This window comes from Peromyscus maniculatus, chromosome 17 (assembly GCF_049852395.1).
Source record: "Peromyscus maniculatus bairdii isolate BWxNUB_F1_BW_parent chromosome 17, HU_Pman_BW_mat_3.1, whole genome shotgun sequence".
NCBI lineage: Eukaryota > Metazoa > Chordata > Mammalia > Rodentia > Cricetidae > Peromyscus > Peromyscus maniculatus.
In genome coordinates, this window is record NC_134868.1 from 16,230,100 (window position 1) to 16,246,771 (window position 16,672).

The window sequence follows — 16,672 nt, forward strand, 5'->3', positions numbered from 1 at the left end:
AGAATAATTTGAGGAGTATTGTCATTAATTCCTCTTTGAAGGTCCAACAGAATTTTCCACTGAGTCTATCTGCACCAGGACTTTGTTATTGGGAGACTTCTAATTACTGCCTTTATTTCACTAGGGGTTATGGGTCTTTTTAGATTGTTTATTTAATCTTGATTTAACTTGGGTACATATCAAAAATTCATCCATTTCTTTTAGATTTTCCAATTTGGTGGAATACAGATTTTTAAACTATGTTCACCAAATGTTTTGGATTATGGTGACTCTGCGGCCCATATAGTCAGAATTTATACATTATACTAACCAGGGCAATAGTTTCTTGCTTTCCATCAACCTCAGCTCCTATACTACAATACAACAAATTCTCTGGGATTTTTGTTTGCTTGTTTGTTTGTTTTTTGTTGTTTATTTGTTTTTTATCTCTAACTTTGGTGCCTACAATTAAAATGCTCTTTCATTCAAATCAAAATAAATTCCTTCATGGCAAGACCTTTTTGCAAGCTACTGTAATATAAAACATATATACATATATATGTGAGTATATATATATGAGTGTGTGTATATATATATATATGTATATATATATGTATATATATATATATACCTTTTCATAAACTTTCTTTCTCATTGTCCAGAATAATTTACACCTTTACCTCTTTATCATTCTTTTCTGCAAATTTGTTGGCTATTTTTATTTATCATAAAGACATAAAATAGGTAAGTATTAAATATTTCTGTGTTCTACATTATAATTTAGGGGGTTTTGAGAACTTCATCTTAAAATCAGTTTTGATTATCAAGTTTCAAAGTTATCAACATTGCCTATTTGTTTTTTAATCTTTTTGTTAAAGTTGTCTGAAGACAAGTGAACACCAAATGCATTTCTTATAGAAATGTCATATAAAAGGAAATTAGAAAGACACGTATGCACAGGGTAGACTGTTTCATCACAGACCAAAAGCCTCCTCATGAATCAGTGGCTTCCTTTCCTAATGAATTGGGCAGTACAGAATCCTAATGAATTGGGCTGAACAGAACCCTAATGAATTGGGCAGTACAGAACCCTAATGAACTGGGCAAGACAGAACCTTGATGAATTGGGCAGTACAGAACTCTAATGAATTGGGCAAAACAGAATCCTGATGAACTGGGCAGAACAGAATCAGTGGTGAAGGTGGAGCATCATAAAACAAGGTTCACTTTCACCTGCCAAGGCTCACTGGAATGAAAGAGGGAAAGCCACATACGTGAGACAGTGATGGGCTGTTAGGAAGCAAAGGAAGCCAATGGGACATCCCAGGGGTGATTCTTACAATCTCAATGTCATTTCACTACCAGCCTCATTATGCACCAGCATCTTAGAAAACAAGGAAGCCAAGAAATGAGAGCAGTGTTTGTGGCTCTCCTTCTGCATTATGCTCTATTAACTGAGTCCACCCCAGTGCTCATCATCGAGAAAACATGGCCAAGAAATCTGAGGAGGGTGTGAAGCAAGGACAAGGCAGATATGCATTCTACCTGAAGACAGGGGAGTTGAGTGTACAGTCCCACTAGGAATGAAATACAGCTGTGGCTCCAGCAGACCTCGGGGTTCATGTCTGACTTAAGGTTCCATTGCAATTCTTTAAGAGTTGACTAGTGGCTAGTTTTATTCTAATCACTTATGTTGGGCTCTTACTGAAGTTCCCAACCATCAGAGTCATTTTGCCCTCTCAGAGCGGATCAGGCCAATGCTTACACAAACCAGTCCCTTAAAATAATTTAAACTGGGAAAGAATGATAACGAGAGTCCGTGGGACACCAGCCCGTGACGATGGTCGTAGAGCTGAAGACATCAAACCGGCATCTCCGAGGCAAGTGCAGCTGTTCTGCACACTACTTAGTGCCGGAAAATCTGAAGGGACGTCAGACAGCACCTCATCTCCACTCCACTTCCTTCCCCGAGACCTGAGTTGTGGTGGCCAGCTTAATACCCAGACTCGTCCATTTCCAATCCTGAACCCTTTCTCGTATTCATAATGACAGCTTAGTTTTCATAATAGCTGGTGTGTCCTAATTCTAGGTCGTTTACAAGAAGTGCTGCTTCACTTAATCCTACAACCACCCCACACACCCGCTCTTGCCATCTGAAACCCAGCGTGGCTAACCAACTTGCTCAATCCCAAAGCCGGGCATGGTGGCACACACCTTTAATCCCAGCACTCCGGAGGCAGAAGGTGGTGGATCTCTGTGAGCTGGAGGACTGACTGGTCTCTAGGGCAAGTTCCAGGATAGCCAGAGCTACATAGTGAGACACTAGATAGATGATAGATAGATAGATAGATAGATAGATAGATAGATAGATAGATAGATAATGGATGGATAGATGATAGATAGATAGATAGATAGATAGATAGATAGATAGATGATAGATAGATAGAGATAGATGATAGATAGATAGATAGATAGATAGATAGATAGATAGATAGATGATAGATAGATAGATAGATAGATAGATAGATAGATAGATAGATAGATAGATGGATGATAAGGCCTTCCTACTCTCAACCCACAGCTCTTCTAATCCTAAGGAACATGTTCGTTTTCCTGTCATCCATCTTCTGACTCCTTCACCCCAGGGAGCACTGTAGAGAGATTGGCTCTCAGCTAATTCCCTTCCTTCCACCTCCAAATGCAGCAAATTATTAAATTCTGGTTGGCATCCATGTCACAGTATTAGGGAAAAAAATTTTTTTGCTAAGTCTCTCTACACTTGTGGGTGGGAAGAACAGCAGTTTACTCGGCCTTATTCTTTCCAAAATGCCTGTGTCTTGAAATGCTTTAAGTAATTGGATGCCTAAGGGGAGCTGCATTCTCTCCGGTTTCAATTCCTTCGGCTGTATGTAAAACATAAAATAAGTACATATCAACATTAAATAACAGGAGGGAAATTTTGTGAGGAGAGCTTCTTCCAGCTCTGGTAATTAATTACCACACTGTCAGCTGAACTCCAGGCCCGAAGCAGAAAGTGTGCTAAGCCACCGGCTAATCCCATCACGCGCCTTGTCGTCGGTATGAAAACTCTCACTGTTAATAACCCACCAGCCAGGGCTGCCTGCAGACACCTCATTTCTTTACTTTCCTCTTCTCAGTTTCTGATGTGAGTAAAATGATCCTTTTGGGCGTAGAAGCCAATAACTAACTTCTTTTTGTTGTTGTTGTTGTTTTGTCTCTGCGGCACAGAATCTGAAGCGTGTGGCTGAAACCTGGATGGATGAATTTGCTGAGTACATTTACCAGCGGCGGCCAGAGTACAGGCACCTCTCCACCGGGGACATCTCTGCCCAGAAGGAGCTGCGCAAGCGACTCAAATGCAAAGACTTCAAATGGTTCATGGCTGCGGTGGCCTGGGACGTGCCTAAGTACTACCCTCCGGTAGAGCCCCTGCCAGCGGCATGGGGAGAGGTGAGGAGACCCGCCCTACCTGTGAGAGCATGGGGAGGGGCAACTACACCCATCCCTCCTCCTCAGAGTCTGGGAAGTGGGAGAGACTGCTAAACCCTCCCTCTTTTCTCTCTCAGCCCAGCAGGTTAATTTAAAACATCCCCAATAAATGGGTGCCTAACTTCCTTTTAGAAAGTGCTAGAAGTAAACATCCGCCCCTCAGTATCGATATCCCATCCAAGAATTAGTGAACACGGTTGATGAAGCTTCAAACAGATTTTTTTAAATATACCCCCCCAAATATTTTAACTTCAGATTGACAGAATTGCCAAGGGAGCTCGTAGATAATGAAAACAAACATCCTGTAAATAATCATGATCAGGTATCAGATATGATAAAAACTTGTGATCAGATGTGAGGAAGTCCCTCACTGGCCTCTGAGCAGCCTTATTGTTCTTTATATATTCAAGGACAAAGCAAAGAAGCTAGTTTCCTAACCAAGGTGTACCTTGTACCATCAGGAAGGAATGTAAGGCATGTGGGAGCCCCATTGGTTCCTTAAATCAGCCTAACCTCTCTGCTTTTCAGCACTCTGACCTGATTTTTTGCATCGTGATCTCAAGTGGAAAGATCCAGATAGCCTCAGGCCCCACATTTAAAACCTCCGTCTTTGGGAATCAAATGGATTATTCCGCTTCTCTGTTCATTCGATACTATTACTGTAGCTTTTTCCCTCTGGAAAAGAGTGCGCAAAAGCAAAGACTAAGTCCAATAGGGTGGATTTAGCCTAGCAATTTAACCTGCTTTTAGAAGTATCAAGGGCAAAGGCTGGCTGGGCTGTGTGTTCACACCATCCCAAGGCCGACTGACTGCCAGGTACTGTGTAGAAGGCTTTTTATCATTGTCTGTGGTCTTGTGGTGTGCTTAAAAATCTCGTTACCTCGTTAGTGTCAATGGTCACCCAGCTCTGAGAAACAGCTGCTTAATCCAAGTGAAATGAAGGGCTGGAAACAGGGCTACTTGTCTAGAATACACAAAACCCCGCTTTTATCCTCAGCATGGTATGAACCATGTATGATGCCCCGTGCCTGTAATCCCAGCACCCGGGAGGAGGAGGTAGGAGAATCACAAGTTCAAGGTCATCTTCACACATATATGAGACTCTCTCTCAATGATGAATAACAAGATGTAACTTGTATGTTAGTCAATTTCTTAAAGGGATGTGGAAAAAAAAGAGTAAGTACATAGAACATATCTGTGAGAGAGCTTTACGTTTTTCACACTCGTGTGATTTTTCTTTCAGGAGACTTTTTTTGTCTGTTTTTGTGTTATTTTGGGAGGTGGGTTGCCTTATTTCGCTTTTTAAGAGAGGACCTGTTATATGTAGCTAGGTTGCCCTCCAACTCATGAGCTGCCTGCCTGGCATGCAGACGTCATTACTGTGTCTTGGTTGGGAGTTATCTTAAAATAAGCTTCTTATTTTAGAATAATTCTAAGTTTATAGACACATTGTGATTGTGATATAGAAAGTTCAGAGACATCCCATACCCAGATGTTTGTACTAATGGCATTTAGTATTTCCCACATTGACTGGCAGATTATCAGCTGAATTGATTTTTATTGGGACAATAGCACTTATTAAACTATAGTTTATTTAGATTTAACCAGGTTTTATACCAAAGTCTCTTTTACTTTCCAGGACCCAAGCCAGTATCTGAGAGGGCTTTGTAACATCCTCCAAACTTCAAAGTGATTGCTAGAACAGATGTAGCTCATAAGCAAGGACATTAGGTCAACCACTGCTCTCGTAAAACATCGAAAAGGGCACTGTAGACACTGGGTCTTTTATAGGAAGGGACCACAAAGCAACAGCAGCAGAAACACAGGATCCCTATGGGAGTCCTGGGCCAAGAAGTAGGGAACCCGTGGTCTCACTCAGTTATACTCAGAGTCGCTTGCCGCCATCGGCTTCTCTACCCCATCCTGATTCTGGGTAAACAGTTACTAGGCAATCTCTGGTTCTGCTTGTTGTAACTTAGCCAGTAAGCAATATGTTACAGACCATAACCAGCTCTCAGCTGTCTCCTAGCTCATTTCCTGGTTCTTCCTCTCTGCCCTGAAGATTATTTTCAACAGACTGTTTAAGATATGAAATCGGGCCATTGAACACATTTCAAAGGCTTCTCTCTCTCTCTCTCTCTCTCTCTCTCTCTCTCTCTCTCTCTCTCTCTGTGTGTGTGTGTGTGTGTGTGTGTGTGTGTGTGTGTGTGTGTGTGTGTGAAAATCAAGGACTCTGAATGGCTTGACCCCTCTTGCAAAACCTCCAACTTCACCTCTGGCTAGCCCTGGTGTATGTACTCTCCTCTACTGACCTCACCATTTTTCGAACATGACAAACACAATCTCATTTCAAGGCATTGCAATGCAGTTTTCAACACTTAGGCTCTGCCTGCCCCTGAAATTCTATGGCTCCTGTCATCACCTTCTTGGGGACTGTGGTAGTTTGAAAGAAAATGGCCCCCAAAGGAAGTGGCATTATTAGTAAATGTGCCCTTGTTGGAGTAGGTGTGGTCTTGATGGAGGAAGTGTGTCACTGTGGATGCGGGCTTTGAGGTCTCTTATATGCTAAAGCCATGCCCAGTGAGACAAACCACTTCTTGTTGCCTGCAAGGTGTAGAACTCTCAGCTCCTCTCCAGCCTGCACACCACCATGTCCTGCCATGATGATAATGGACTCTGAAACTGTAAGCCAGTCCATTAAATGTTTTCCTTCATAAGAGTTGCCATGGTCATGGTGTCTCTTCACCGCAATAGACACCCTAAGACAGAAACCTAACTCAAAAGACTTTATCAGCTCATCACAGCTTTCCCTGGTCAACCTAATCCAAATTCACGGGATCCTACACACGTGTGGACACACAGAAGCTCTCTTACTCTCTCTCCTCCATTACTCTAGCATACATCACTGTATCAAACTATATAGTTTCTTTGTCATGTTTCTTATTTATCTCCACCACTGGAGAGCCCACCCCATGACACCGAGATTCTGTTCGTATATTGTGTTACAAACTACTCTATGGCAGTGAGAAATGAAGTCAATGATTATTTGTCGAGGGAGTGAAATATGAATGAACGGATGACCATTCAATGCGGCGCCCACGAACTTGTGTATCTAAACCTGCCCAGAGCACACTTGGCACACTCATTCCACCTCTCACTCGGGGAGGGGTCTCCATGCCACCCTTTCATTGGCCCAACAAAGCCCAGCTCTTTGGAATAACAAATTGCAAACCATTGATCCTGGTGGACTGACAGGTCCTATGTTGCAAAAGATTCTATTCTGTCATCCTAAGAAACAGGAGAAATCGCAGTGATTTCAAGACTCTTCCTAAGAGCCCCTCACTTAAAAAGCAGAAGAGGCCAAAGTCACAATTACGAGAGACTATTCCTGCTGGAAGCCATCCCATCCTCTGCTTCACAATGGCAGCTGGATCAGGAGAGGGCATGGGCTAAATAGGCATGTGAGCTATGTGAGCCAGGTACTCTTTAGTGCTGTTCAAACAGAAGCAACAAGCTTTTCCAGGATGCTGTGCCATATAGGATGAGAATAGGTTTAAAGTTCTTAAACCACTCATGTATGGAGTGTCTCTTTTGTAGCAAGATGTGAAATTAAAGAAAAGGAACTTCCTATTATCTTCTCCTTCTTCCTTCCCCTCCTTAGAATTCATGAATTTGCTTAAGTCATTTATAGCACTCTTTTATAATCCGTACAGAAAAGTTTTTCAGAATCCTAAAGACCATGTGTAAGAGAGAATAAAAGATGTAAAATAGACAATAGTTATCATTTCCAAACAGTGCCATAGATTCTTTTTTCACAAAGTGTCTGCTTCCTGCTCTCAATGTGCCAATCTTACCACATCCATTTGTCATCTTGGAACTTCGCAAAAAAAAAAAAAAAAAAAATTTAAATCTTTATTTTCAAAAATTCATCTCAATCTGAAACCACTTTGACTGCTCATTTAAATTCCTTCCTCAAGATGACTGTCACCCTGAATTGTAGAATGTTCATAAAGTTGGGTACTAAATAATTCCAGCTCCTCTGTGCTGCTTCAGGCTGCTGCCCTGGACTTCTGTTAACCTGATTGCTTCCTCTTCCTGGTGACATTCTCACAGTACCCAGGATTCTTTGAATTTCTCTGTGTTTGCTTCCAGAGAAGGAAGTTCAACACTGAGAGAAGCATTAGCTAAAGGACCAAAGTGATGTTGCTTCTTTCAAAGTCTATGTTTCTCCGTTGGTGTGGGAAGCAAGGACTCTACACAAGGAACAGCCCTAGCATCATCTTGGGAGTAGTCAGGCCAGCCTCCCAGAGTTCCCCTATAACCTGCTGTGACTGTGAAAGCTGCAAAGGGAGAACATCCTTCTGCTCCCTTGACAGCTGCTCATGCTGTCGCTCACACACTGCATATTGTGTCATCAAACCAGATGTTTAAATTAAGTATTCATTCCAAGATAACTTGTCATCCTGAATGTCTTAGATTTGACCTCATCGATCATTTATTTTCTCAGAAAGAAGCAATGCTAGGACTTCATGGAGTCTAACTCTGTGGAGCTCAACAAAGTAAAGAAAAAAAGTGTAAGAATGGATCCAGAGCTGAGTTATCCTTTCCAATTTTACTATGGGTTTTCTAAGTTCTCAACAGTTATAATGGGCTATGATGACACTCAAGAATGCCTTACAATGTAAGGTTGGTTCCATATTCCCAGATGAGCAAGCTGTACTACTTGGTGCCCAAACAGTGGCAAGTTGTCTCAAGTCACAATGGAGTCAGAGGTGCTGCAGGCCTAACTAGTTAATGTTTCTTCTCTTACACGTGGCACGTATAAAGATGTCTATCAGATGTGTCATCTTGGTCTGGAGATGTAGCCAAGTTGGTACAGTGCAGGCCTAGCATGATGAAGCCATGAGGTCAGTCCCCAGCACACAGAAATGGGGTGTCGGTCTATGCCTCTGTATCTTAGAACTCAGAAAGTCAAATCAGAAGGATCACAAGTTCAAGATTGTCTTTGGTTACACAGAAAGTTCAAGACTGGCTTGGGATACATGAGGCCCTGTCCTAGAAGAAAAGAAAAAGAAAAACCAAACGTTTATCTTTTCTTTTGTCTAAAGAAGATGCCAATTTTGAAAATGGAGATTTTTTTTTTAAGTCTGCACAGTCACAAAATTAACACTGGATGTGCCAAGATTGGCACACTAAGAATAGGAAGCAGAAAACAGAAAATTCTCAACAAAAGAATCTCAAATGGCAGAAAGACATTTAAGGAATTGCTCAACGTCCTTAGTCATCAGGGGAAGGCAAATTAAAATGTCTCTAAGATATCATCTTACACCTGTCAGAATGGCTAAGATCAAAAACACTGATGGCAGCTTATGTTGGAGAGGATGTGGAGTAAGGGCAACACTCTTTCACTGTTGGTGGGAATGCAAACTTGTACAGCCACTTTGGAAATCAGTATGGTGTTTTCTCAGAAAATTGGGAATCAATCTACCTCAAGACCCAGCAAAATCACTCTTGGGCACATACCCAAAGGATTACTTTATCATACCACAAGGACACTTGCTCAACTATGTTCATAGCAGCATTATTTGTAATAGCCAGAACCTGGAAACAACATATATGCCCCTCAACAAAAGAATGGATTTAAAAAAAAAAAATGTGGTACATTTATACAATGGAGTATCCCTCTTCTGTAAAAAAAAAAAAACAATGACATTGTGAAATTTGCAGGCCAATGGATGGAACTAGAAAAAATCATCCTGAGTGAGGTAACCCAGACCCAGAAAGACAAACCCAGTATGTACTCACTCATAAGTGAATATTAGATGTAAAGCAAAAGATAGTCAGGCTACAATTTACAGACCTAGAGAAAGTAACAAGGAGGACACTAAGAGGGATGTGTGGATAGCCCTGGGAAGGGGAAATAGATGAAATCTCCTGGGTAAACGGCATGATGGACGATGGGTTTGTGTAATATGAGTTCCAGACAGCTGTGAACTCTTGGTGGTCCCAGCAGAGATTAGAAGTTACTATAAAGGTAAACGAGGAGAAAATTCTGAAATCAACAAGTACAGTCACACACACACACATAAAAAAAGATCAGGTTCTATATAGATTATTTTAAAAAGCAATCAAATGTGAAAATTAACAGTGAGACTAAAAAAAAAAAACTTCCCCACCAGTCCAAGCTGAAGATCAGTGTAGAGACAGTAGGACTCTAGGAAAGGGTGGTAGGAATGTAAGTCATGAGACCAGCCTTGGCTAACAAGGACCTCAGACACATTCCAAGAGGTCTTGGTTTTTTTTTTTTTTGTTGTTGTTGTTGTTTTGTATGGTTTTTGTTTTGTTGTTCTTTTTGTGGTAGAGACACATATTCACCTAGCTCAAGCAACAAAAAACAGTCTGCTGTGAGTTGGATCTAAAATGAAGTATTGGAGATCCAAGAAGATAAACAAAAGCGACCAAAGAGGCAGGAACTGAGACAGAATTCAAAAGTACAGAGCCACAAACACTTTAAAGGGAACAAAAAAGACATTTCTAAGATCAGAAGACACAAAGTCAGAGGCAGGAAGTTTTCGTGACTAGGACTGATCCCGGAGAGACAAAGACATGACTTGTGAAAAGATAATATTGTTTAACACTTCACAAAAAAAAGAGAAGAGAATACTCTACATGAATTTTCCCCTAATAGTTCAATAAGCTGTCTCATTTATATGTGGAAAATAAAAACAGATTGTGATAAAATCCCATACAGAGAGGTACAAGGGTAAAGATGATAATGAGATAAATCCAGTTCCAGCAAACAACGGACCTGTACACAGGTAGCAATGGAAATGTACACATGTTTTAGCTACATGACGAAAACTGCAACAAAGAGCAAATTTCAAAACGAGCTGAAGAACCTTTCAAACAATCAAAACTTGAAAAAGTATACCAATGTACAGGAGAGACGGCTGGAATATGAAACATAATTTGTGAACAAGGAGCTGCGAAAACTCAGAAATGGACTAGGAAAAGTAACCAAATGTGTTTCGGAAATGAAGTTTAAATGGGAAGAATCAAATGGGCCAAAAATTCACAGTAATGAAAATTGAGGGTAGAAGGGAGAGTCCTTGCCCTGGAGGAGATGGGAATGGGGGGTGGATTGGGGAGGGGGGGTAGAGGGGGGACAGGGGAATCCGTGGCTGATATGTAAATTTGAATTAAATTATAAAATTTTAAAAAAAGAATTCATCCAAAGATTTGCAGCAGCAGACCAGGCTCAACCTAAAATCCCCGAAGAAGAAAGTCCTTTCAAAAACAAAAGACAGAAAACATCTTAAAACTATAACTCAAGGAAATGTTAAAATGAAAGATTGGCATCAGCATGCTTGGGAAACTCGGGAGCCACCAGCGGGAAATGCTTCTGAATACAGTGACTGTGTTTTTAAGATAACAGGGAAAACTGTGCACATCAAAGTAGAGAAGAATAAAGGAGATTTTTTGAAGCAGGAATTTTTGTGTTTAACCAGAAGGCAGTGGACAGCATTGCAAAGATTCTTTAAAATTAAAATACCAGCCAAAGATTTTACATCAAACCAAATTATCCTTCAAGTATCAAGGCTATTGAAAAACAATTTATGAGCATTCAGTAACTGAGAGCTATGTTTTTGAAGATTTATCTTTATTTTTACTTACATGTTCTTGCATGTCTGTGACATGTGTGTGCTCAGGTATCTGTGGAGGCTGGAGAGGGTATCAGAGCCCCGGGGATACAAGTTGTGAGCTGCCCTATATAGGTGCTGGGAACCAGACTCAGGTCCTCTGGAGAAGGAGCAGGTACTCTTCATGTCTGAGCCACTTCTCCAGCCCAGATTGCTTTTGCCAAAAAGCCTCTCGGAGAAACTTGCTTGAGGATAGACATCAGAAGCCACTGACTATTTGCAGAAGGTTGACAAAGGGTTTGTTTGAGGGACACTGACTGGAAGGGCACAAGGACAGGTCAGGGTCATGTGATCCGACAAAGCAGAGATAACTCAAGACGCACATGGAAAAAGTGAACAGAAAGCAGAATAAATTTGCTTATTGTCCCACAACCCTTAATTAAGAGAAAACAAATATGGTGTATGTTTAGACATAGGGGCAATGGAAGAAAAGTGGGGGGAAATACAACTAACTTTTGTATTTCTTAGAAAGGGGTACTGTTAGTCATTAGCTAAAATGAGGAAACCCCAAATATTATACAGCATCTAAGTATAAAGGTAAAAGAGATGCAGAAGTTATGTTAAATATCTAAGATTACAAAGAGAAAGCAGACCACATGATGGCTGTCAAGGTAGTGGTCAATGTATAATAAACAAGTCTGTCAGAGCTGAGATCTAACATATAAACAAATCAACTTGGGGAAAAAATGTTCCAATTGGTTAGCACTGTAAAGCAAATTTAACTCCCCATTATATGTGAGGTATAATGAAATTAAAGTGATGGAGAAAGGTTGAAATTTAAGAAAGAAGCAGAAATATGTCAGACAAGTTCAAATAATGAGAAGAAGCATTTGAATATTTGACATGCAACAACAATCCGAGTGAAGTATAAATTTTGTTAAATCCTAAAAAAAAATACACTATAATTCCAAGGCCTACAAACTACTGAAAAAAAAAATCTCCAAGAAATTACTAGAAATGCAGAGACACAGGTAGAATAACACTAAGAAGACAGTATAATACAAATTCTCTTGGTCCAAAACTGGACATAATGGAGAGTGATTATAGAATTTAAACCATTAATGAATAATAAAGGTCTAATTCACAAATCTATCTCTGGAAAACTGATTGAATTTAACTTATTTTCAAATACATAAGCATGAAAGTATGCTGATGCTAGAAATTAATGAGATTTTTTTGTACATATATGCTAGGAGGCCCTGCTAGTCGGAGGCTACAGTCTAGTCTACCATGACCTGGGAGCTCTCTCGGAGTGCAGCAACATAGAGGAGGACCCCCACCCCACCCTGTCCCGACCCCTGGAGGAAGGTGTCCTGTTCTCTACCTGACCTAACTTGGAGACTGTCTCTAGGCTGGGATGCTGGACTTATCTCTAGTATGATGCTTGACACAGTTCTCTGCAGAAGCTTCCCCTCTGCTGTCCATATGGTAATTAGACATTTTGCTAGGAGAATTATGACAGGACCATGCTTCCACAGATGATAACTAAGACTTGTACTAGGAGCCTTAGGATAGGAGCATGCTGTTTAATGAAAATAGGTGATTCCCTGGCTACCATCCCCAATCCTGTATATTCCCTGTACTCTGGAATAAAAGTCAGACTGTCTCACTGAGTCAGCCTCCCGGAAGGCTATTTCCATCATGTTCACAGGCTGTCCAAATCTATCTGTCATTGCTTCTGTCCCTTTTGTCCCCGTAGACTGGTGGCCAACAGACGACAAGGGAAAAGGGGACCCCACATGTATATACAAAAAGACTCAAAATAAAATTACGAAAGCAAATGCCTTATACACTCAAACTTGAATTGAAAATTGTAATTAAGTCACAAGTTTGTTTTTTTTCCTGAAAATAGTTTCATGTCTTTTTAAATATTTTATTTAATTTACATATTCATTTGTTTATTTATGTGTGTGTATGAGCCAGCACATGCCACAGCACTCATGTGATGATCACAGGAAGACTTAAAGGAGTTGGTTCTCTCCTACCATGTCTACCATGTGAGCTCTGGAGATTGAACTCAGAGAGCCAAGTGTCCTAGTCAGTATTCTGTTGTTGTGAAGACACACCATGACCACGGCAACTTATATAAAGGAAGATATTCAACTAGGGCCTGGCTTACAGTTTCAGAGGCTTAGTCCATTATCATCACAGCAGGGAATGTGGTGGTAGGCATGGCAGGCATGGTGCTGGACAAGTTTTTGAAAGCTACATCTTGATCTTCAGGCACAGAGAAAAAGAGAGACAGACAGACAGAAAGAGACAGAAACAGAGACATAGAGAAAGAGAAGGAAAGAGAGAGAGAGGTTGGGCTTGACATGGGTTTTGGGAACCTCAAAGCCCACCCCCAGTGACACATTTGCTCCAACAAGGCCACACCTCCTAATCCTTTCAAACATATGAGCCTATGGAGACCATTCTTATTCAAACCATCACAATAAGTCTTGGTAACTAGACCTTTATGGAGGTTTCCTCTCTTCAAAAAATTGAAATAGTATCAATGCCATATCAGTGATCACACTTGACTTTCTACTATGGAATCATTCACTAAATAAATAAATCAAAAATACGTGGAGACATATCTGAAGTCAATTGTAAGACCAGGAGAGTAGAGGTGGGCTGAAGACAGATGGACTCAAAGCCTAGTGTGTTCAAAGTACATGGGAGCCAAGCACAAGTGAATCACACTTGCTTAAATGAGGTGATCCAAACCACATAAGGTTCAGGTAGTTACCATGCATTTACACGTGGTGGTGATCTGAATGAAAATGGCCCCCATAGGCTCATAGGAAGTAGCACTATTAAGAGGTGTGACCTTGTTGGAGTAGGTATGATCTTGTTGGCAGAAGTATGTCACTGTGTGGGTGGACTTTGAGGTTTCAAATGTTCAAGCCAGGCCCAGTGTGTCTCTCTCTTCCTACTGCATGCAGATTTGGATGTAGAACTCAGCTGTGTCTCCAGTACCATGTCTGCCTGTGTGCTGCCATGCTTCCCACCATGATGAACTAACTGTAAGCCAGCCCCAATTAAATGCTTCCCTTTATAAGAGTTGCTGAGGTCATGGTGTCTCTTTACAGCAGGAGAAACCCTAACCTCGACACAGATAAAATGACAGAAATTTAGTCAGATGTGGCAGCATACACCTTTAGTCCTAGCCCTAGCCAAGGCAGGTGGATCTCTGTGAGTTCAAAGACATCCTGGTCTACATAGTGAGTTCTAGGACAGCTGTTAGAGACCGTATCTAAAATAAACAAATAGATATGTACATTTTAAAAAGAAAAAGAAGCAAAACCATATGTTTACAATGAAACACTTATACTGGAAGAAGGAGAAAGCAGAAACAAGGAAAAAAATCTGTTGACCATCATTAACAGTTGCCAGGATCACCAAATCACCACTCTGAAAAACTGACATTTAAAAACAAACAGTTAAGCCTTTGCCACATGTATTTCTGGATGCCTGAAGAGTCCTTGCAGTTGAGGGTTATTTATGCAGATGTCTGGGTAGTTAACTCAAAAAAAAAAAAATAGAAGTGTCAACATTTTGTATTTCATCCACTGCAATACTAGTTCAAGCAGTAGTCACCACTGGATGGTAACCCCCTGAAACAAATATAAGTAAAAATATTTACAATGAAATCATCCAGCAGTCACCACATATGCACACAGTCTGGGAAGGAATTTTAGACAGAACGAAAAATCAAGAACCATCCCTTTGAAACATTCTTTTGACAAAAAATGACAACAAATGAACTATCTAGGTTAAAGCTTTTAATTCTGGCAGTTGGAAGCTGTGATAGAAGATGTCTAGAACAACCTGGGCTAAAAAGAAGACAATTAAAAAAAAGGGGGAGGGGGAGATAGGAGGAACAACTGTCGTAGATTATAATATTTACAAGACAACCCTAATACAGTGACGTGACACTTGACAGAATTGTGAATAAAATAAACATCCTGAAAGAGTGACATATCTAGACTAAGGATATGTGTGGATATGAAGGTACTAGGTATTAGTAATATGAGTCTCTCTCTCTCTCTCTCTCTCTCTCTCTCTCTCTCTCTCTCTCTCTCTCTCTCTCTCTCTCTCTCTGTGTGTGTGTGTGTGTGTGTGTGTGTGTGTGTGTGTGTCCCTTCCTCCATTCCTCCTTCCCTCTTTCCTTCATTTTGAGGAATGTAACGAAGCATTAAAGGTGAAATGACATAAGATTGACTACTTTTTTACTTTAAAATTCTCCAACAAGATAGGGAAGATTTGGAAATTAATAAAGGAATAAGACAAAGTTTTCTACGTCCATTAATCAGCACATAGGAATCTTCATAGGGTAGGTATAGTTGTACACACCTGTAATCTCAACACTTGGGAGGTAAAAGTAGGAGGTTAAGAAATTCAACATTGTCCTCACCTACAAAATGAGTTCAAAGCCAGTTTAGGCTGCATGAGGCTGTGTCTCAAAAAAAGGAAAAGAAAATTTCATACTAAAGTTGTTTTTGTTTTGTTTTGTTTTCTTTTCTTTTTTTAATGTACTGCCTTTGAATGAATGTGGAAACTACAGGGAAAGTGCAAACGTCAGCATGCTTTGGAGAGACAGTCAGACATCAGCATTTTCTTACTACCTGTTCCCTGGGGCTAAATTCATTACAGTATATTAGAACACATCATATCACCCTATGGTGTTTGAGCAAGATAATTCCTGAATAATATAACATTTCCCTCAATGTATGTGAGATATTTATTAGATATTACTTATATAGACAAGATGTTATAAAACATGTAAGCAGATGGCCTGTGTCTGTGTTTCAAACATTATTTATTTGCCAGTAAGTAAAATAACCTTTTGAAATAAATAATTCCATGAATAGTAAGATGTATAGAGTAATTGATATTTTCGAAAATGCTTATTATAATTAGTTGAATCCTCCAAATACACATGGAGACATGTGGCCTGATTCTGCAGCACTTAATAACACAGTAGTAAAACCACACCAGTATAAAGAAAGAGAGTATATATATATATGTCAGGAGAGATTCAAATCACCACAGCAGAAGTTACCATGCAGCAATCTGAACTAATGGCACCAGTCACAAAGGATGAGTAGTGAGCACCTCAGAGGCAGTGCTTGCTCTTGGGCAACATAGAAAGTCATGAACTAAACTCCAGAGCTTTTTATCCACTCATCTCTGAGTATGATGATTTCTGATGGGTCCACACCTCCATCATCATGGCACAGCAGGCCATGGGTGCATCAGAATCTACTGTTCTTCTGTAGTCCCAGCCTGTGTAATCCAATGAAGTGCAAATTCACAATGCATCCCCCTTTGCCAATAGGCTACTTGATATCACTGCACTACAATGAGCAAAGAGAATGTCATAATTGCAATAACTTTCCAATTAAATTTTGCACTAGTAAAGGGCTACACATCCGTTAGTTTCCCTCATTCCTTTGTTCTGCAAACATGACTTAAGCTCACTCTGTGACGTGCAAAAC

General features: G+C 40.4%; 1 protein-coding gene across 1 annotated transcript in view; it reads left to right on the top strand.

Moving 5' to 3' along the window:
• Galntl6 (polypeptide N-acetylgalactosaminyltransferase like 6) overlaps positions 1-16,672 on the top strand; it is a 1,076,513-nt gene that overhangs the window by 1,013,640 nt on the left and 46,201 nt on the right. Inside the window, exon 9 of the mRNA XM_076553306.1 lies at positions 3,229-3,450. Coding sequence (XP_076409421.1) covers positions 3,229-3,450 — 222 coding nt within the window. The remainder of the gene's footprint in view (positions 1-3,228; positions 3,451-16,672) is intronic.